The following is a 22,634-nucleotide window of genomic DNA, read 5'->3' as shown; positions in this document are numbered from 1 at the left end:
AAATGTCAGCAAATAGAATCCAACAATATATCAAAATAACACATTCTAACCTAAAATAATTTATTCGCAGAACTTAAGGAATTAAGGAATTTTTTTAACTATACCAATTTAATTTACTACACTGATAATAAAAACACACAATCATTAACAATAGGTGGGTTCTGAAAAGGCATACAATAAAATTCATCAAGCATAATAAAAATATTCAATAGAAACAGAAAGAAGCAAGTTTACAACAATAAAGTGAAAGTCACTCAGTTATGTCCCACTCTTTCCGGGGCTATGGAATTCCTTGGAATTCTCCAGGTCAGAACACTGGACTGGGTAGCCATTCCCTTCTCCAGGGGGTCTTCCCAACTCAGGGATCAAACTCAGGTCTCCTGCATTGCAGGTGGATTCTTTACCAACTGAGCTATCTAAAACCAATAGTGAGTGTTCAAGTCATTTAAAAGCCATTATAATTAAAATCAAAAGGTAAACAGAGATACTTGCAATCCCCATTATTATTCAACATCGTCTCAGAGGTTCTTCAAGACAAAAAGGAAATGACACAGGAATGTTTTTTCTACTTTCAGAAATACTAGAAAAGGAGAGACAAAACCATTTCCTTTTGCTAATGATGGAACTATCAATTTTGAAAGCCTAAATGGCAACAGGTAAAAATCACTGAATTATCAATTAAGGTGAGACTGCTTATACAACAAATAGTCTTTATCAATAAACCTCTAGGAACGAAAACAGAAAAAACTATATTAACAAGAGGCAAAAACCATAAAATAGTCAAAATTAAACTTGAGCATAAGACCAAAGGAAAACGATAAAAATCTTACTTTAAGGACATAAAACAAAATATAATAAAAAAAGAAAGTTCACAAAAATGCCAACTCTCCCCAAATTAATATAAACTAACTCACTCTATCAAAAGACGAGATTTCTCTACTGAAAGTTTTAATTAGACTGACTCTGGCCTTCAGGCCCAGTAACTACAGGAGTGAAGGACACCACAGAAAGAAAACAGAGGAATGCAAAAGATGAGACTACAAATTCTTTTCTTTTCTTTGGATACCAGAAAGCCACAATCAGGCCTTAAACCTCTCAGACAAGAAACCAGAGGACTCCTCTCTGGGGACATCTGGCAGCCCAGGAGATATGACCTACAAAAACTAGCATTCAGGTCTGGGGATTCTCACTCAAGCATACAGCTGTCACTTACTAGTTGGGGGGAAAAAAAGGTATATAGATAAATGTAGGTCTTCTTGATAGAAGATCTAATAAACTATATTTAGAGTGTATTTTATGTCTTTTCAACTAAATAGTTAAAAGGACTTTGTAATCCAATCGCCTAAAAGAGAATACACATGAAGTGCTAAAAGAATTCAGGGATGAGAATGACAACCACCAGGGATGAGAATGAGAACCAGGAAAGAATGCCACTTGTAGAAATTCTCCCAGAAGTCATGCATTCAAAATTATGGCTTCCTTACTGCTTTCCAAGGGTGGGGGGGAATCTTTCTAATTTTACTAGGAAGTTAAACATATTTAAACATAGACCACATTTAGAAAGATGTACATTGCTTTGAACACATACAAACATACAAAAAAGGTTATTGTTTCGACGTCAAGTTCAAATTGGGAAAGCAAGGAAAGGAAGCAGATCAGTTCACATTCTACTGGAAATTAATAAACTAGAAGAGACTTTATTTTGTACACTGCAGCATTCTCAGTGCCTACAATAATGCATAACATATACTGCATATTCAACAAACATTTTGAATGTCAAGTGAACAGTATAAATTAGACTGAGGCTCCCTAAGTCAATATTCTTAAAAACTATCCAGATTTTAGATTTGTCTTCTGAAACAAAGCATAACGGACTCTAAAAAATATAAGAACCCTTAAATTTAAAAAACACAATAAAATGCTAACTATGCATATGCAGAGTATGGATGTGTATGATCATATATGGGCAACAGAGTAAACGTGTATATGTACAGGCTACCTGGCCTGTACACACCATCCCAGTACACAGTGTATATACAGTGTGTGTGTATACAGTGTCTTTAATGAGTCAACAGATAGGCAAAGAGATAGTTAGCCAAATAAGGAAATATAATGAATTATTAGAAGCTAGACAATGGGACAGGATAAGGAATCAAAGATGTATCAGTCTTTGCTCTGATTCCATGTAAGTAAGCTATCAAAAAAAAAATTACAGAAAAAAAGCCACCAAATAAAATAATTTTATTTCCTAAAGAAACTTTTCAATAGAAGAAAAAGATACTGATAAGTAGGCCACACTGCTTATCTATGGTATTTCAAATGCAGTCATGAACTTTAATTCTCTAAATTTCCAATCCTGTGATTTGAATTGGAATTAGTATCCAAAATCATGATTATCAATGAATGAACTGATAAAACCAAGCTTTTGGCCCTGTGACCCTGTTGGCATCCCTCTCCTGACCATGCATAGTAGTAAACTATTTCCTCCTCCACACTATTTCTCCATCTATCCTCACTTAAATGGTGACAGGTAGCAGTATTCAATAAATGTTTGTTGAAGAGAAGTAAATATTTCTTATTCAGTAATACTATCTCAACAAACCAGACTCACACTTTTACCTGAAGAAGAAATAAGAAGATCATATCAAAAGTATAAAGCCAGGAAGCTTTAAGGAACTGTTACCCATTTTATAAACATGCTGATTAAGCCTTCTGTTGGCTGCTAGGATTATAAAAATATAAGACACACAGCCTAGATCAAGGATTGGCAAGTTATGCTCCATAAGCCTAAAAATTGGCCTGTTGTCTTTGTAAATAAAGTTTTACTGGAATGCAGCCACACTCACTGTTTACATATTGTGAATTGCTATTTTCATACTACTGCAGCAAAACTGAGCAACTGTGACTTAAGACTGTCTGGTCCATAAACCCTGTAACATTTATTATCTAGCCCTATGCAGATAAACTCACAGTCCATGCAGATCTGAGACTAATGGTTTGAATATCGTGGAGGAGGAAAGGGAGGACCTCGGGGCAAGCTTCCTAGATGAAATGGTTGAAGCATTCCGACACAGAAATCAGAGAAGGTAAAGGGCTGGAGACAGAGGGACACAGGGCAGGTTTTAGTAACATGGTGTTGTTAGAATGCAGGGTAAAAAGTGGTGAAAGACGAAGCTGGAGAGAAGAGCATTATAGGCTACAGTCGCCAAGGTGAAGAGTTTGTATTTTTTAAACAAATATATCACATTATGCTTATACTTGCCAGAAAAATAAAAATTAAACACATACATATACACACAAATCTACCTCTGGAAGAATTTACCAAAAAACTAGTCAAAAGAAGTAACAGAGGGAAAGGACAGATAAAAACAGGGACAGAAAGACTTTACTAAATATCTTTTAAAATTTCTTGTTTTTTAAATCACATGAATGCATTACCTATTCTAAAATTACATGTTAAAAAGTGTGTTCCTTGCCATAAAGGAAATATTTAAGGACTTTAAATGAGAAGTGTTAAGAGCAAATAAATTCTGTAGATGAAATATAGAAGCAAGCTGGAAAGAGCAAGGAGCAGTCAGGAAACTATTAACAGACCACTGATTACTTAAAGCAAGTACATTAACAATGTATTATGAAGTTTACAACATATGAAGAAGCAAAATGTATGACAATAGCTCAAAAGACAGAAAGGGAAGTAAAGGAATTATATTACTGTAGGGTTTTTACGTTGTTTTTAAGCAGAATAACATTAATTAAAAGAAAAGTAGGATAAGTTAAGGATGAGTATGACAGTCTCTACACTAACAATTAAAAATACCACAACAAAACCTTTTGAGCACCAGGAGAAAGGAGCAGTGGCCCCACAAGGGACTGAGGCAGACTTGCCCGTGAGTGTCCAGGAGTCTCTGGCAGAGGCGTGGGTCACAGTGGCCTGCCGCAGGGTCAGGGGCACTGACTCTCCTAGGAGCTGACTCCAACAGTCCTGAGTGTGCTGGCAAAGTTTTTCTGAAGGAGGTCCCCATTACTGCCATTACCCCTACCATAGTTTGGCCTCAGGCCAAATCCTGAAAGATGATGCTGTGAAAGTGCTGCACTCAACATGCCAGCAAATTTGGAAAACTCAGCAGTGGCCACAGGACTGGAAAAGGTTAGTTTTCATTCCAGTCCCAAAGAAAGGCAATGCCAAAGAATGCTCAAACTACCGCACAATTGCACTCATCTCACACGCTAGCAAAGTAATGCTCAAAATTCTCCAAGCCAGGCTTCAACAGTACGTGAACCATGAACTTCCAGATTTTGAAGCTGGATTTAGAAAAGGCAGAGGAACCAGAGATCAAATTGCCAACATCCGTTGGATCACTGAAAAAGCAACAGAGTTTCAGAAAAACATCTACTTCTGCTTTGTTGTCTATGCCAAAGCCTTTGACTGTGTGGATCACAACAAACCACCTGACCTGCCTCCTGAGAAACCTGTACACAGGCAAGAAGCAACAGTTAGAACTGTACATGGAACAGACTGGTTCCAAATCAGGAAAGGAATACGTCAAGGCTGTATATTGTAGTGCTCAGTTATTCAGTTGTGTCCGACCCTCTGCGACCCCGTGGACTGTAGTCTGCCAGGCTCCTCTGTCCATGGGATTCTCCAGGCAAGAATACTGGAGTGGGTTGCCATTTCCTTCTCCAAGGCTGTATATTGTCACCCTGTTTATTTAACTTATATGCAGAGTACATCATGTGAAATGCTGGCTCGATGAAGCAACAAGCTGGAAATCAAGATTGCCGGGAGAAATATCAATAACCTCAGATATGCAGATGACACCACCCTTACGGCAGAAAGCGAAGAAGAAATAAAGAGCCTCTTGATGAAAGTGAAAGTGGAGAGTGAAAAAGTTGGCTTAAAACTCAACATTCAGAAAACAAAGATCGAGGCATCTGGTCCCACCACTTCATGGCAAACAGATGGGGAAACAACGGAAATAGTGAGAGACTTTATTTCTTTGGGCTCCAAAATCACTGCAGATGGTGACTGCAGTATGAAATTAAGACACTTGCTTCTTGGAAGAAAAGCTATGACCAATCCAGACAGCATAAAAAAGCAGAAACATTACTAAGCCAACAAAGGTCCGTCTAGTCAAGCTGTGGTTTTTCCAGTAGTCGTGTACGGATGTGAGAGTTGGACCATAAAGAAAGCTGAGCCCCGAAGAATTGATGCTTTTGAACTGTGGTGTTGGAGAAGACTCTTGAGAGTCCCTGGACTGCAAGGAGATCCAACCAGTCCATCCTAAAGAAAATCAATCCAGAATATTCACTGGAAGGACTGCTGTTGAAGCTGAAACTCCCAATACTTTGGCCATCTGATGGGAAGAACTGACTCATTGGAAAAGACCCTGATGCTGGGAAAGATAGAAGGCAGGAGGAGAAGGGGACGACAGAGGATGAGATGGTTGGATGGCATCACCAACTCAATAGACATGAGTCTGAGTAAGCTCCAGAAGTTGGTGATAGACAGGGAAGCCTGGCATGCTGCTATCCATGGGGTTGCAAATAGACTGAGCAACTGAACTGAACTTAATTAAGCATGGCCTTGCCCACCAGAGACAAGACCCACTTTCCCCCACAGCCAGTCCCTCCCATCAGGAAGCTTGCACAAGCCTCTTATCCATCAGACAGCAGATAGAATGAAAACCACAATCACAGAAAACTAACCAAACTGATCACATGGATCACAACCTTGTCTAACTCAGTGAAACTATGAGTGAGCCATGCCATGTAAGGCCACCCAAGATGGACAGGTCATGGTGGAGAGTTCTGACAAAACATGGTCCAACAGGAGAAGGCAATGGCAAACCACTTCAGTATTCTTGTCTTGAGAACCCCATGAACAGTATGAAAAGGCAAAAGGACATGATACTGAAAGATGAACTCTCCAGGTCGGTAGGTGCCCAATATGCTACTGAAGAAGAGTGGAGAAATAGCTCCAGAAGGAATGAAGAGGCTGAGTCAAAGCGGAAACGACACCCAGTTGTGGATGTGACTGGTGGTCAAAGTAAAGTCTGATGCTTTAAAGAACAATACTGCGTAGGAACCTGGAATGTTACGTCCATGAGTCAAGGTAAATTGGAAGTGGTTAAACAGGAGACAGCAAGAGTGAACATCGACATTTTAGGAATCAGTGAATTCAAATGGACCAGAATGGGTGAATTTAATTCAATGACCATTATATCTACTACTGTGGGCAAGAATCCTTTAGAAGAAATGGAGTAGTCCTCACAGTCAATAACACAAGCAGGTTTAAATAAAAAACCAAAAGAGAAAATAAAGTAGAATTTTAATAAAAAAATTTTTTTAAAGAAAAAGAGGGACAAGAGGGACACAAAGGAACAAAAAAACTGATGGGACAAAACAGGGAGAATTAGAAAAATGGTAACATAAACTCAACCATAACAGTAATTAAATATAAATGTACTAAGCCAATTAAAAGACATAGATTGTCATTCTGGATTAAAAAACAAGACCTAACTACATGCTCTTTACAAGGCCCATTTAAAAAATACTAACACGTACAAACTCAAAGAAAAAGAATAGGAAAGGACAAATACTAATTAAACGAACAAAAAGCCAGGACAGCTCTATTAAATATCAGAAGATTTCAAGACAGAAATTATTCCCAAAGCCCAGAGGTAAACAGGGATATTTTATAACACTAAAAGGACTGATCCACAGCAGACAAAACAATCCTAAAAGATCTATTCTCAATTAGCATACTTAAAAATACATAATGCAAAAGTTAACCAAAAGGAAAACACAGATAAATCCACTGTCATCGTCAGGGCTAATTCACATAGAACAAGCAGACATGAACAGTTATATCTATATTGAGATATAAAATAAATTAAGTAGTTGCCTTGGTAGGAGTAGAGGGGAATAAGTTAAAGTAACAGGAATGAAGGGAAAAATTAAAGTTGAATTAAACAGAATGAAGCTTTATACAAACTGATGATACGATTCCACATATTAAAGGTATGTGTACCTCAATTCTGTGGCCATCAGATGAAAAATGAAAATTAAGGATCAGAAAAAAAAAAAAAAAAAGAAAATTAAGGATCAAATTTATTGGAAAAATCCTAGTATTATAGATCTCTTTCTTACCAGCATCACTGTTAAATTCATAATTCTTCCAAGGTTATCAATGTAGTAGACACTGTCTTGATACCATGGGTCACAGTGTAGGTAATTATACATTCCAAAAGCATGCATGTGTTCCAGTGTATATTGATCATCTCGAAGTTTTACTTCTGCCACAGCTGAAATATAAGAAAAATAAACATAAACATAAACACCAAGAACTTTGCTCAGATTGTTCTTTTCTGCAGAATGCCAACAAAGTTTAAAAAAAAAAAACCAGAACACTAATTACCAAGGCCTTCAGGACAATTTACTTATATTATTCATTCAAAAACAATTTCTGGACACCAACTAGGCACTGTGTTCAAAGGGTAAACAATGAATCAAACTGGCAAGGCCATTCCCTTACAGAAGTTATAGTACAGTGCTGTGGGAGATAGAGCTTTTCACACCACACTCTTTTCTTTTAGGTACCTCTTCCTTGTTGGAGAAGGAAATGGCAACCCACTCCAGTGTTCTTGCCTGGAGAGTCCCAGGACGGCAGAGCCTGGCGGACTGCCGCCTATGGGGTCGCACACAGTCGGACACGACTGAAGCAACTTAGCAGCAGTGGTCTTGTAATTATAAATAAAAAGAACAGAGAAATTCTAAAATTGAAAGAGTCTCTGTCTTCTGGGCAAATATTAAGTGCACTACATTATAAAGTGTTTTTGTACTTTTAAAAATCCTTTCTTATTAACTCATTCATTTTTACTACATGTTAAGAAATAAAGAGAATGTTTTTATTATCTCATTATATAATGATGGAAACAAATGATGTGTAAATGGTAACTACTCTAATGTTATACCACATCTTTCCCAAGAGTACAGAACAAAACAACATCATATCTAGAACAGAAACAAGGTTTCCTACTGAAAGAACAGTGCTTTTTTTTCCACTAGGACATTAGAGACTTCCATAATTTTACTTTTTTCCAGCTTTATTGAGATATAATTGATATACAACATTGTATAAGTTTAACATATACAACATAATGATAAATGTATTGTGAAATGATTACCAAGTAAGTTTATTTAACACATACATCCATCAACTCACATAGTTACAACTCTTCTTATTATAAGAACGTGTAAGATCTACTTTCTTAGCTGTTTCTACAATTTTAAATCTGTCTCCCACTTCTCCTTCTCTTCTATGTAGATAGAAACCCTTGTAGTTCAGGGCTGCCCATGACCTAGAATTAATTTTTGTTCCGAAAGGAAATGCATAAATGGACTACACTAGGCCAGTACTTTACCTTCATTATGAAACTCACCTTACTACATTCTGATTGCAAGTCTTTTCATCTTTTTTCCCAAATGCTCACCTGTCCCTACTTCTAATACCTATCCCGAGTACTGGCTGACTTACATTTATTCAGCAAATATTTTAAAAGTCAGAAGATCACAGAATCTATCTTCTTAACACTTGTGATCCAGTGTGGAAATGGACATTAGGCAAATAATCAAATAAATACATTATATATAAATGTAAGTGAAGTGAAGTGAAAGTTGATCAGTCATGTTTGACTCTTTGCGACCTCATGGACTATACAGTCCATGGACTTCTCCAGGCCAGAATACTGGAGTGGGTAGCCTTTCCCTTCTCTAAGAGATCTTCCCAACCCAGGGATCTAACCCAGGTCTCCTGCTTTGCAGGTGGATTCTTTACCAGCTGAGCTATGAGGGAAGACCCATATAAATGTAAATATGTATATAATTAATCAAATAAATATATAATTAAACTGCAATAAATTTTACAGAGAAAAAATTACTGGATGATCTACTTGGGGAGATTAATGAAGGCTTTCCAAAGTTTGAGCCAAAGGGACACGGGTTGGATCCCTGGGTCAAAAAGATCCCCTGGAGCAGGAAATGGCAACCAGATTCAATATTCTTGCCTGGGAAATCCCATGGATAGAGGAGCCTGGCGGGCTACAGTCCATGGGGCTGCAAAGAGTCTGACTTGACTGGGCATGCGTGTGCACACACAAAGGGTAAGGTAGAGTTAACTTAAATACGCCTGCACACACACACACACACACACACACACCTACTTATCACTGGCTAAAGGACAGCAGGCAAAAGTAGAAGGAAAAACTTGATTTCAAAAAAGCAAGTCAGAGTCGGACTTGACTGAGCGCACACACACCAAGTACCCAACACACACTCACACGCAGGCAAATGTAGAAAGAAGAACAATCTTGATTTCAAAAACACAAGTCAGAGAGTCCAACTTAACTGAGCGTGCACACACAAAGAATGCCTACACACACACACACACTCACACCCCACTTATCACAAGGAGAACTGCACAAGGAAAGGCTACAGATGCATGAAGCTAGAGAACTGGGCAGAAGGTGGATCCCAAAGACCTTGCGATATTCATCTTTGCTGATAAACTCAATGTAATAATTCATGTATGAGCTTTTAAGTAGGAGAGTAAGGTCCAGATTCAAATTTACAAAAGGTTTACTTATAACTAAAGACGGAAAACAGAGCAGAGCAAAGGAAACCCAGGAGGAGCCACCAGGATGCTACTGCAGTCATCCAGGTAAGAACGGCTGAGGTTTAAAGACCTACCAGAGGAAAAATCATTGTAACTTTATGATGGATTTGATAGGGGCTGAGGAAACTTATTACGTAACTCCAGGAAGTGTTTATTTTATATGGAAGCTAAAAATACATACACACTGATTAGAAACAATCATCAATTCCTGGTTTTCTAGCACCACTGTGTGGATTAAACTTGATACTGCAGGAAGTGTACACGCTAACATAATGGCGCAAAGCAGTAACATGAGGCAAGGATACAACAAATACATTTTCTTCATACTTGTGCCAGAGACCTAGGCAATCCTCAACAAGCCAGAGACTTAGCCCTTGGCCTTAGTACAAATGTGTACTCGACTGTGAATGTACAGATCTGGAAAACCGTGTTAGGAAACCATGAAATAGTCTGTCTTGTTGCATTCTGACAACATTAATTTGTGTAATTAAGACACAAGAAAAGGGCACATTAAATACTTAAATTTATTGCATTCATCATGTTGATCATCTCAAGCATAAAAAGGCAGGTAGAGGAAATGAAAGGAGAAGAGCAACATCCAGAATGTGACAGAGCTTAACCACTGGCAGGGCTCTCCTACGGAGCCCACAGGAGGAGAGGACGGCTAGGAGTCTCCAAGCTAGCTTGGCTCTGTGAATTGACTGAAGATGAGCGACCTCTTTAACAAAAAGCTAAGAAGTCACTGTAGTAAACTATTTTATTATTGGAAATATACTACAAGAGCCCTGCTGGAAAAGCCTTTTTTTCTTATTCTTTTAAAAAGCACTTGGAGCCTAACAAGAGGGGAGTCTCCCTTAATCTTTACCTAACTTTCTTATTTAGCATGCATGGGACCTCAAAAATCTATAGATTTTCATTCACAAATTCATTTACTGAATGTCTATCATGTGCCAGACATGGTGTTTGGCATTGAGAAAATACTGGTAAATAAAACAGATATGATTCCTGTCCAAAGGATGCTAAGGATGGCCACAATTACAGCTTCTTGTCCTCTTAGAATATACAATTAGGCTGAATTACTTCACAAAGGTCACTTCTTAGACCATTTATCTTCTTTTCACCTAGCTGCTGAGTTTGCTCTTTTCATATAAAGATGTAAAGAAGCAAGAGAACAAGTTTGTATAGCTAGTTCTGAAGCAAATGTATAGAACAAGGCAAGGCTAGATTTAGCAGTACTGCTCCCACTAAACTTTTATATAATGCTTCTGTACCATCATACTTAGATCTGCTTTTCCCCAAATTTTCCTCCAGAAGAGTAGGCATGAATTTTATAGTAAACTTACACAAAACAACGGTTACATGGCTTTTCTCTCCCTTTAATTATTGTCTAAAATTTTTTTAACCAGCTTTTATTCTCCTTGCCTTGAAGAAACAGCCCAGGGACCAAGAAGAGTATGTACTTTTGGGTCAGGTTAGCCTCTGATGAGCAGCTTAAGGGTATGTTAACTAATTGTCTACTCCGATTTCTCACCTGTCATAGAAGTGATCAATACTTATCCTGTAAGTTATTGACAGGTTTATATTAAAAATATGTGAAGTATTTGCTATATGGTGCCTAAGAAAAGTGTTAATTTTTAATTTCCCTGTTCCTCTTCTCCCTTCCAAGGCTAATTCTCACATAGTTGTTGATGATTTCATTCTCTTCTGCCTCTTCTGTGCCCTTCCCCAGGTTATCTCCTTTTCACTGGCCCCTTTAGTTTGGTTCAGTTCAGTCGCTCAGTCGTATCCGACTCTTTGAGACCCCATGAACCGCAGCATGCCAGGCCTCCCTGTCCATCATCAACTCCCGGAGTCCACCCAAACCCATCTCCATTGAGTCGGTGATGCCATTCAACCATCTCATCCTCTGTCGTCCCCTTCTCCTCCTGCCCTCAATCTTTCCCAGCATCAGGGTCTTTTCAAATGAGTCAGCTCTTCACATGAGGTGGCCAAACTATTGGAGCTTCAGCTTTAAAATCAGTCCTACTAATGAACACCCAGGACTGATCTCCTTTAGGATAGACTGGTTGGATCTCCTTGCAGTCCAAGGGATCCTCTCAAGAGTCTTCTCCAACACCACAGTTCAAAAGCATCAATTCTTCAGCGCTCAGTTTTCTTCATAGTCCAACTCTCACACCCATACTTGACCACTGGAAAAACCATAGCCTTGACTACATGGACCTTTGTAAAAAGTAATGTCTCTGCTTCTTAATATTCTGTATAGGTTGGTCATACCTTTCCTTCCAAGGAGTAAACATCTTTTAATTTCATGGCTGCAATCACCATCTGCAGTGATTTTGGAGCCCAGAAAAATAAAGTCAGCCACTGTTTCCCCATCTATTTGCCAATATGGTTATCTCCTTTTCACTGGCCCCTTCTCCTTCACCTAAATATGTCAAAAACTCCACACTCACAAAACACATGAGAATGGTTTCCTCTGCTCTGCACTCAAAGCAGAGCTCTCTTCCGCCCTGTATTTCTCAAACTTCTCTAAAAACAGTCTACATCCCATTTTCTCACTATGCTCATGAATCCATTTCAATTTTATTTCCGGCTCTAATATTCTACAGAAATTACTCTCACTTAAAAGCATGTATTGAGCAGCCAAGATGGAATAGTAGTGACCAGATTTATCCTTCCCTCAGAAACAACCAGTAAGACAAAATAAATCAGACAAAACTACATAAAACAGTAATTTTCAAGACATGAGACTACAAGCAGCAAAGGACAGTGGTCCTTAAGAGATGAGAAACAAATGAGGTCAGCCCTACTATGCCCCAGCTTAGTGCCCTGACCGCGTGTCCAGCCCACAGCACAAAGAGGGGCGAGTGAAGGAGAACGGGACCGACTGCCTGGGTCAAGGAACCTGAACTGAGAGTCTGGGGAGACCCAGGCAGCTACAGTTCATCAGGCAGAGTACCAGAGAAGAGAGCTGCAGAGAGGGGGCTCCGGAGATCTGCAGGGGGCCTCTCTCAAATATTCAGCAGATGACTAATGGCACATGTTTGAGGAAACCACTCCAAGCCAGAGAAAGGACCAACTGAAGGGACTAGAGGGAATAGCGATGGGAACTCACACAAGGCTGGGAGCGGTGACCGTTCCCATTAGGTAGACCAGAGCAAACTCTTAATTCATAGGCCGGGTACACAGAACAGTCCTGTCTCAGCCACAGACTCAGCACTGCTCCAGACCTGGCTAAACAAAATTAAAAAAACAAGACCCAGGGAAGTTAATGTAGTTAATCCAAGTAACTCAGCTGCATCACAGAACAAAGTTCAAGATGATTTATAAGGATACAAAAGTGTCTTACACCTGATAGGGTAAAATTCACAACTTTTTGCATCCAAAGATCACCAGGTTTACAAAGAGGAAAGAAAACAAAACTCACAATGAAGAGAATAATCAATCAACAGATGCCAACAGATAATGGTCACAGAAGTTATAATTAGCAGGATAAAACATTAAAGTACATTCCAAATGTTCATAATGACAACTAGAGACATGAAGGATATTAAAATCATTTAAATCAAACTTCGAGAGATGAAAACTAAGATGAAAAATACACTGGATGGAATTAATGACAGAATAGACATTGGAAAAGAAGAGTGAAATTAAAGTCATGAAAATAGAAACTATCCAAAATAAAACAGACTTAATAGACTTCTCTGACAGTCCAGTGTTTAAGACTCTGCTTCTGCTTTAGAGGGCACAGGCTGCCTGGTTGGAAAACTAAGATCCTGCGTGCCACACAGCATGGCCGAAAACAAACAAAAACAAAAAACAACAAAAACAGAAAAAATAAAAACAGCATTGACGAGCTGGGGTTTAACTTCTCATAATCTAAAAACGGGTAACGAGGACTTCCCTGCAGGTCCAGCGGTTAAGAATCCACCTGCCAATGCAGGGGACAGTGGTTTAATCCCTTATTCGGGAGGATCCCACATGCTGCAAGGCTGCTAAGCCCATGTCCACAACTGCTGAGCCTGAACTCTGGAGCTGTGAGCTGCAACTCGAGCCCATGGGCTGCAACCACTGAAGCCCACGTGCCTACAGCCTGTGCTCCGCAGCTAGAGAAAGACTGCAGGCAACAACGAAGAGCCAGCACAGCCAAAAATGAATAAAGAAATAAATAATGGGTAACTAGATTCCTTAAAGGAGAAAACAAAGGGGAAAAAAAAAGAGTAGAAGAAATAATGGCTGAAAACTTGCCAAAACTGATGAAAACTGTAAATTCAGGAATCTAGGAAGTTCAGCAAACCCCAAGCACAAGAATCATGAGGAAAACCATATTAACACACAATACAATCAAACCACTCTAAATCAGTATGAAAGAGAAAAATCTTAAAAAGAGCCAGAGGAAAAAGAGATATCATGCATAAAAGAACAAAGGATAACATATGATTTCTCATGAGAAACAATAAAAGTAATAAGACACAGGGGTAAAATCTTTAAAGTACTGGAGAAGAAAAAAACCCGTCATCCTAGAATTCTGTACGTGGCAAAAACTATCTTTTGAAAACCAAGGCAAAATGTTTTTAGACACACAAAAGCTGAAATATTTCATTACCAGAAGACCCACACTGTAATATTAAAAGTCCTTCAGGCAGAGGAAAATTATACAGATAACACTATGGATCGACATAAAGGAAAGAAGGGCACCAAAAATGGCAACTATAGGAGTAAATATGTTAAGATTTTTTTCCCCTACTTCTACATCTCTTTAAGAGATAATTAACTATTTAAACACAATGTTGAGTGCCTAAGATATGATCCTTTCAAATTGTGCTGCTAGAGAAGACTTGAGAGTCCCTTGGACAGCAAGGAGATCAAAACAGTCAATCCTAAAGGAAATCAACCCTGAATACTTACTGGAAGGACTGATGCTGAAGCTCCAATCCTGTGGCCACCTGATGTGAAGAGCCAACTCAGTGGAAAAGACTCTGATGCTGGGAAAGATTGAGAGCAGGAGGAGAAGGGGACGACAGAGGCTAAGATGGTTGGACGGCATCAACAACTCAATGGACGTGAGTTTGAGCAAACTCCAGGAGATAGCGAAGGACAGGGAAGCCTGGCGTCCATGAGGTCCCAAAGAGTCGGACACAACTTGAGAGACTGAACAACAACGTAAGTTGATAGTAATATGTAAAAGTAAAATGCATGACAATAGCATAAAGGAGAGAAATGGAAGTATACTTTTGTAAGGTTCTTAAACTATACATGAAATAAAAAAATATCATTTGAATGCACCATGTAATAATTTAAAGATGTACATTATAAACCTTAGGGGCATCCCCGGTAGCTCAGTGGTTTAAAAAAAATAAAATCTGCCTGCCAGTGCAGAAGAGCTGGGTTGATCCCTGGGTTGGAAAGTTCCCTGGAGAAGGAAATGGCAACCCACTCCAGTATTCTTGCCTGGGAAATCATGTGGACAGAGGAGCCTGGTGGGCTACAAGGGGAGCCTTTTTCTTTCTCCCTGTTCCCTCCTGAAGCTAGTGGATGTGATGGAATTCCAGTTGAGCTATTTCAAACCCTGAAAAATGATGCTGTGAAAGTGCTGCACTCAGTATGTCGGCAAATTGGGAAAACTCAGCAGTGGCCACAGGACTAGAAAAGGTCCGTTTTCATTCCAATCCCTAAGAAAGGCAATCCCAAAGAATGCTCAAACTACCACACAATTGCACTCATCTCACACGCTTGTAAAGTACTGCTCAAAATTCTCCAGGCCAGGCTTCAGCAATACGTGAACCAAGAACTTCCAGATGTTCAAGCTGGTTTTAGAAAAGGGAGAGGAACCAGAGATCAAATTGCCAATATCCGCTGGATCATCAAAAAAGCAAGAGAGTTCCAGAAAAACATCTATTTCTGCTTTATTGACTATGCCAAAGCCTTCAACTGTGTGGATCACAATAAACTGTGGAAAATTCTGAAGGAGACGGGAATACCAGACCACCTGACCTGCCTCTTGAGAAACCTGTATGCAGGTCAGGAAGCAACAGTTAGAACTGGACATGGAACAACAGACTGGTTCCAGATAGGAAAAGGAGTACGTCAAGGCTGTATACTGTCACCCTGCTTTTTTAACTTATATGCAGAGTACATCATGAGAAATGCTGAGCTGGAAGAAGCACAGCTGGAATTAAGATTGCAGGGAGAAATATCATTAACCTCAGACATGCAGATGACACCACCCTCATGGCAGAAAGTGAAGAGGAACTGAAAAGCCTCTTGATGAAAGTGCAAGAGGAGAGGGAAAAAGTTGGCTTAAAGCTTAACATTCAGAAAACTAAGATCATGGCATCTGCTCCCATCACCTCATGGGAAACAGATGGGGAGACAGTGAAAACAGTGGCTGACTTTATTTTTTGGGGCTCCAAAATCACTGCAGATGGTGATTGCAGCCATGAAATTAAAAGATGCTTACTCCTTGGAAGGAAAGTTATGACCAACCTAGACAGCATATTAAAAAGCAGAGACATTACTTTGCCAACAAAGGTCCGTCTAGTCAAGGCTATGGTTTTTCCAGTGGTCATGTATGGATGTGAGAGTTGGACTGTGAAGAAAGCTGAGTGCTGAAAAATTGATGCTTTTGAACTGTGGTGTTGGAGAAGACTCTTGAGAGTCCCTTGGACCGCAAGGAGATCCAACCAGTCCATCCTGAAGGAGATCAGTCCTGGGTGTTCATTGGAAGGACTGATGTTGCAGCTGAAACTCCAATACTTTGGCCACCTCATGCGAAGAGTTGACTCATTGGAAAAGACCCTGATGCTGGGAGGGATTGGGACAGGAGGAGAAGGGGACGACAGAGGATGAGATGGCTGGATGGCATCACTGACTCGATGGGCATGAGTCTGAGTAAACTCCTGGAGTTGGTGATGGACAGGGAGGCCTGGCATGCTGCGATTCATTGGGTCGCAAAGAGCTGGACACGACTGAGCGACTGAACTGAACTGTTCCCTCCTGACTAACTCTGGGCCAGATACAAAAAGGAACAAGGGAAATTCTGGGGATGATGGGTAAGTTTAATTTCTTGATTGTGGTAATGACTTCCTAAGTGTATAGGGACACATGTCTAAACTAACTATACACTTAAATATCTGTAGATTATTGTCATTTGTACCTCAGTAAAGCTGTTAAAGTGCTGCAATTAATATGCTAGCAAATTTGGAAAACTCAGTAGTGGCCACAGGACTGGCCACACTCCAATCCCAAAGAAAGGCAATGTCAAAGAATGTTCAAACTACCACACAATTGCACTCATTTTGCATGTAGCAAGCGAAAGTGAAAGTTGCTTAGTTGTATCCAACTCTCTGTGATCCCATGGACTCCACAGTCCATGGAATTCTCCAGGCCAGAATACTGGAGTGGATACCCTTTTCCTTCTCCAGGGGATCTTCCCAACCCAGGGATCAAACCCAAGTCTCCCACATTGCAAGTGGATTCTTAATCACAAGGGAAGCCCCACATGTAGCAAGGTAATGTTCAAAATCCTTCAAGTTAGGCTTCAACAGTACATGTACCAAGAACTTCCACATGTACAAGCTGGATTCAGAAACTCGATCCAGAGATCAAATTGCCAACATCCGATGGAGCACATAAAAAAGCAAGAGAATTCCAGAAGAACATCTACTTTTGCTTCATTGACTACAATAAAGCCTTTGACTATGTGGATCACTACAAACTGTGGAAAATTCTTAAAGAGACAGGAATACCAGAGCACCTTACCCACCTCCTGAGAAACCTGTATGCACATCAAGAAGCAACAGTTAGAACCAGACATGGAACAACAGACTGGTTTAGAACTGGGAAAGGAGTACGTCAAGGCTGTGAACTGTGACCCTGCTTATTTAACTTATATGCAGAGTACATCATGTGAAATGCCAGGCTGGAAGAAGTACAAGCTGGAATCAAGACTGCTGGGAGAAATACCAATAACCTCACATATGCAGTTGACACCACCCTCATGGAAGAAAATGAAGAGGAACTAAAGAGCCTCTTGATGAAGGTGAATGAGCAGTGTGAAAAAGCTGGCTTAAAACTCAACATTCAAAACTAAGATTATGGCATCTGGTCCCATCACTTCATGGCAAATAGATGGAGAAACAATGGAAACAGTGACAGGCTATATTTTCCTGGGCTCCAAAATCATTGCGGATGGTTACTGCAGTCATGAAATTAAAAGACGCTTGCTCGTTGGAAAAAAAGCTATGACAAACCTAGACAGCATATTTAAAACACAAAGGCATCACTTTGCCAACATAGGTTCATCTAATCAAAGCTATGGTTTTTCCAGTAGTCATGTACCTAAGTGAGAGTTGGACCTTAAAAAAGGCTGAGTGTCAAAGAACTAATGCTCTCAAATTACGGTGCTGGAGAATATTATGAGTCTCGTGGACAGCAAGGAGATCAAAGCAAATTAACCCTGAATATTCACTGGAAGGACTGATGCTGAAACTCCCAATACTTTGGCCACCAGATGTGAAGAGCCAACTCACTGGAATAGTTCCTGATGCTGGGAAAGACTGAGGACAAGAGGGCGACAGAGGATGAGATGGTTAGATAACATCATGGACTCAACGGACATGAATTAGAGAAAACTCTGGGAGATAACGAAAGACAGGGAAGCCTGGCGTGTTGTAGTCCATGGGGTCCCAAAGAGTCAGACACAACTGAGTGAATGAACAACAACAAAAGCTGTTTAATGTTGTGTGTGATATAAAATCATCTGCTACTAATCAATCATGCTTTAGCCCCAGAGACGAAACACTGAAAAAGATGGATACAGGACTCTCAACAGAGAATAATCTTAGCAGAGAAAACAGATACCAAATGCTGAGAAATTTGATCAAGTCTATGAAGAATCAGGTCTATGGAAAAGTACATATTCTAATTTGTACAGATTTTATAGTATAGGTTCTAATAGTCAAGAAAGGAATCTGACTTTCTTGTAAACCAAGATGAAAGGATGGAGTATGAGTTAGCTAAGTGAAAATATATACATTTACTAAGTGGAGAGTCTAGGGGAAAAAAAAAAAAAAAAAATATATATATATATATAAGAGAAATGCCCAGAAATGGAATTGCTGGGTCAAAGGGTAGTTACATTTTATACAAAAGATTTTTATTGCTTAGTCCTTTGGGATAGAAAAAGACAGAGTGACATTTACTATTTATGCAATGTCACAGGGGGTAGCATAGCGGGGTTTTAGAACAATTTAACAACACATAAGACAAGAGAATAAAACTCAATGCTCTGAGCTCTTCGAGTCCAGACACCCCACCTTCATTCTCACATTTCAAATGCAGAGCGTCACACACCACAGGTGCCTGCCAACAATTTGTTGAATTCATTTGAACCTCCTTGGGCTGCTCAGTCATCTCACACTCTCTCTAGAAATGGCAGTTTTTAAAAGAATTAACCTTTTCTTCATCATCCTCAAGTAATTCTTAATGAAAGCTCCTCATGTGAACTTCCACAAAGCCTCCAAACTGGTCTCCCTGTCTCCACTCCCCTCATCATCCAAACTCAATCTCCTAGAGCCTAGGAGTGAACTTGTGGTTTAGTTGCTAAGATGTGTCCAATTCTTTTGCAACCCCATTGACTGTAGCCTGCCAGGTGCCTCTGTCCATGTGATTTCCCAGGCAAGAATACTAGAGTCGGTTATCATTTCCTCCTTCAGGGGATCTTCCCGACCCAGGGATCGAACCCATGTCTCCTTCACTGGCAGGCAGATTCTTTGTCTCTGAGCCACAGGGAAAGACCCGAAGACTGCAACTATTCAATCCCCAATTTAGCGATTTCCCTTCTCTACTTAAGATCTTAAGGTAAATGACACCTCATCACCTCCACCTGTGAATCCCAAACAATAATCTAAGACCAATACTGGCGAAATGAGGGAGAAAAAGAATATCTTAGTTTTTCACAAAGTCAATGTACTCAATTAAGAGGAATATTTACTGTGATATTTTGCTTCCTGCTTTTTTGGTGTCAAAATATCCTTTTGATTATGAAAAGGTGGGTGAGGACATGATAGTTTTTAAGAAACAGCTCCACGAAGGAAATTAAAAAGCTGGTAAATCTATGACAGCTGAGCTTTACTTGGTAATTGCCCATGGAAAAGTCTGGGAAACACTGACTCACAGGATAAAAAAAAAAAAGTCAAAGATAAAAAGTGCCTTCACCTACCTAAATCTTCTCACTCTCCCAGTAGATTTTTTTGCTCCTGCAAAACAGCAGTGCAGTAGTGCCCTGCACAGTCTAACTGTCTCCCCTTTGCTCATGCTTTCCCAGGAATGGAATGACCTTAACAACTTCTCTTCTTCCCTCAGCTGATGTGCTGAGTACCCACTATGCCAACCACTGTCTCTACAGAGTGAGCACTGAGCAAGAGAGAAACGCCACTGTATCCACGGAGCTCAGGCTAGTGGCGGAAACAAGTATTAATGAAAGAAAGAATTAAAAACTATCCCAAGTACTACCTTAAGAGAGTGGAATGAAGGTGCCCCAAATCGAAAGCAGGAAGACTCGTCAGGAAGGTACTATCGTTCAGGTGAGAGCTGTCAATGATTTGGACCAGGGCAAAGGCATGGAGAAGACAAGATTTTGAGTTGACAGGCTTTGCTGAGAAACTAATAGGTGATTGTCTCGCTGTTCCTCACTGCGCACTGTTGAACCCATGGTAGGCAAGGCATGAGCAGGGATGATGGAAGAAAACTCAAGGACCTGTAGGAATGGCAGACACGTTTACAGTCTCCTGACTGGCACGGCAGCCATAGAAACAGACACATTGTATCCTCTCCTCTCACGGCTGACCTAGCGGACACAGCTGTAACGTGCCGCGAGGGCCTCTCAGGTGCTGCTTATATGGGGCACTGCACAGGCACAGTGCAAGAAATGATCTCAGCTGTTACACAACTACGTGTTTACAAAACGTGGGGCAAGGGCGAGGCCGTGGGGCGAGAGCCTGACCACTACTAATTTGCTGATCTTGGCTAATTTGCTCTTTCCCTACAGAGATTAAAAAACAAAAAGAAATACATCAAAGATGACTAAAGCACAAATGACTATGACGACCTGCATTAGAAGTCTTCCCATACATACCCATTCTGCACTTGATTATACTACTTGCTTTGGCCAGGGGGACAGCAACAAACTTACTGCGAGCAGAGCCTGAAAAAACTCTTGTGCACTGCTTGTCTCTTGGAATAAGCCTGTGGCAGCCTGCTGGATGAGAGACCACATGGAGGCAAACCAAGAGGACCATCTGAAATCATCTTAGAGCAGCCTATAAGCCAGAGAACCCCAAATGTATGAGAAAGCCAAGTCGTGACTAGAACCACCTAGCTAACCATGGACTTATAAGCACTAATAACTGCTTGCTGTTTTGAGCCACTGAGTTTTGAGGTGGTTTTTTAATGCAAGGCTAATTAACATGGAGTTATCATTTATTTATGTAAGGTAGAGAAGGAATGAAAAGAAACAGCAAGCTCATTTTCTTTTACCCTGATCAACTCCTACCTATTCTTTAAAGCCCAAGTGAGATATCAACTCCCTCAGGAAGCTTTCCTACATGTCTCTGGCTGGTTTGACAAACATGGAAACTCCATCACTATGTTTTGTACATATCCCGATCACTGCCTTACCACATCCTCTTGTAATTATAGGCTTACACTTTTCTTCCTAGCTAGACAATAGCAACTTTACATTACTGTATCATATTCATCTTGATTGTATCAGCATGTAACATAAAACAGGCTCTCAAGAGAGGTTGCTGAGTTTGTATAAATTATCCATTAAACGAATAAACCCTTGCTTGATACTATAAAACCTATTAACTCTAGATTATCGCTCAAAGCGTGATCCACTGACAACATGAATCAGAATCAGCAGGGTTGCGTATTAAAAATGCAATCTCTGGGCTCTTTATATAACGTTAACAAAAATGCCACTCGTTACATTGTAAAAACGGGGACGATTATTCCCGCCACCGACAGATAAACAAAATTAGTAAAAATGTGGGTACTAAACCAACTCATCTCCATTTTTTTCTCGAGATGTAATCTACGACAGAGTCCTCAATCTGACAGAGCCTATAACTGCAATAGAGTTTCTCTTCTAAGAACTGGGTCTCAGCCAGAGGACAGGAGCAGGTCTCCAAAGAGGTGTGGCCTCTCAACGTACACAGAGGATGCTCCAAGAGCAAAGCCTGTCCTGATCACTCTCTGCAGCAGGGATCAGACCAGGACCGATAGGCGGGCGGGGCCTCGGGAGTACCCCGGGCAGGCTCTCGGAGCCCGGGCAGCAGAGCCCACGGAACCCACGGTCCTGCTACGCCAGAGCCACTAGAAGGCGGCTCCCTTGGGGGTCGGGGATGGGCGTCATTCTCCGAAGAAAGCCATGGTCAACCCCAGCTCTGCTTGACCGTGAGAAAAGCCACAGTCGCCTGGCTAGCCGAAGTCAGAAAAGAAGAAAATGCACGACGGGTCGCGCCGAAGGAAACAGAAAGGGGAACGGAACAGAGTGTGAGAGGGTGCCGCCGCTTCCCACCTGCGTCAAGTTCCAGCTGGTAAGAAGGCAGCGGCTCGAGGGAGAGCTTGTAACCCTCGAAGCGGGGATCCAGCAGAGGTCTCTTCACACGCAGGGAGCAATTAGCGGCTACCTCCATCGCCTTCCAGGGGCCCAGCGTGAGAATTAGTAAAGCTCTCGTTGAAAGGTCCGCGCTTCCCTGGTAGCACCGTGGCTTGGAGGCGGCGTGGTTCTCATCCCAGAAAACACTGCGGCGTAGCGTGCCTTCTGGGAAATGTAGTGCCCGCGAGAAAGTTGCTTCTGTTGCATGCTGGGATATGTAGTCTTTCGGGAACTCCATGCCCGTGAGACAGCAGGATCTAGACTCTCTTACCCAGAAGGCTGAGCGATCAGGAGGCG

At 40.7% G+C, this 22,634-nt stretch overlaps 1 protein-coding gene across 1 annotated transcript in view; it reads right to left on the bottom strand.

Moving 5' to 3' along the window:
• NUDCD1 (NudC domain containing 1) overlaps positions 1 to 22,486 on the bottom strand; it is an 87,922-nt gene extending 65,436 nt beyond the window's left edge. Inside the window, exons 1-2 of the mRNA XM_020876365.2 lie at positions 22,257 to 22,486; positions 7,150 to 7,304 (exon numbers count right to left, since the gene is read on the bottom strand). Coding sequence (XP_020732024.2) covers positions 7,150 to 7,304; positions 22,257 to 22,374 — 273 coding nt within the window. The 5' untranslated portion in view covers positions 22,375 to 22,486. The remainder of the gene's footprint in view (positions 1 to 7,149; positions 7,305 to 22,256) is intronic.
• Between the last annotated feature and the right edge of the window lie 148 nt (positions 22,487 to 22,634).

This window comes from Odocoileus virginianus, chromosome 15 (genome assembly GCF_023699985.2).
Source record: "Odocoileus virginianus isolate 20LAN1187 ecotype Illinois chromosome 15, Ovbor_1.2, whole genome shotgun sequence".
Taxonomy (NCBI): Eukaryota; Metazoa; Chordata; class Mammalia; order Artiodactyla; family Cervidae; genus Odocoileus; species Odocoileus virginianus.
Note: the sequence above shows the minus strand (reverse complement) of the source record. Positions and strands in the feature narration are given on the sequence as shown.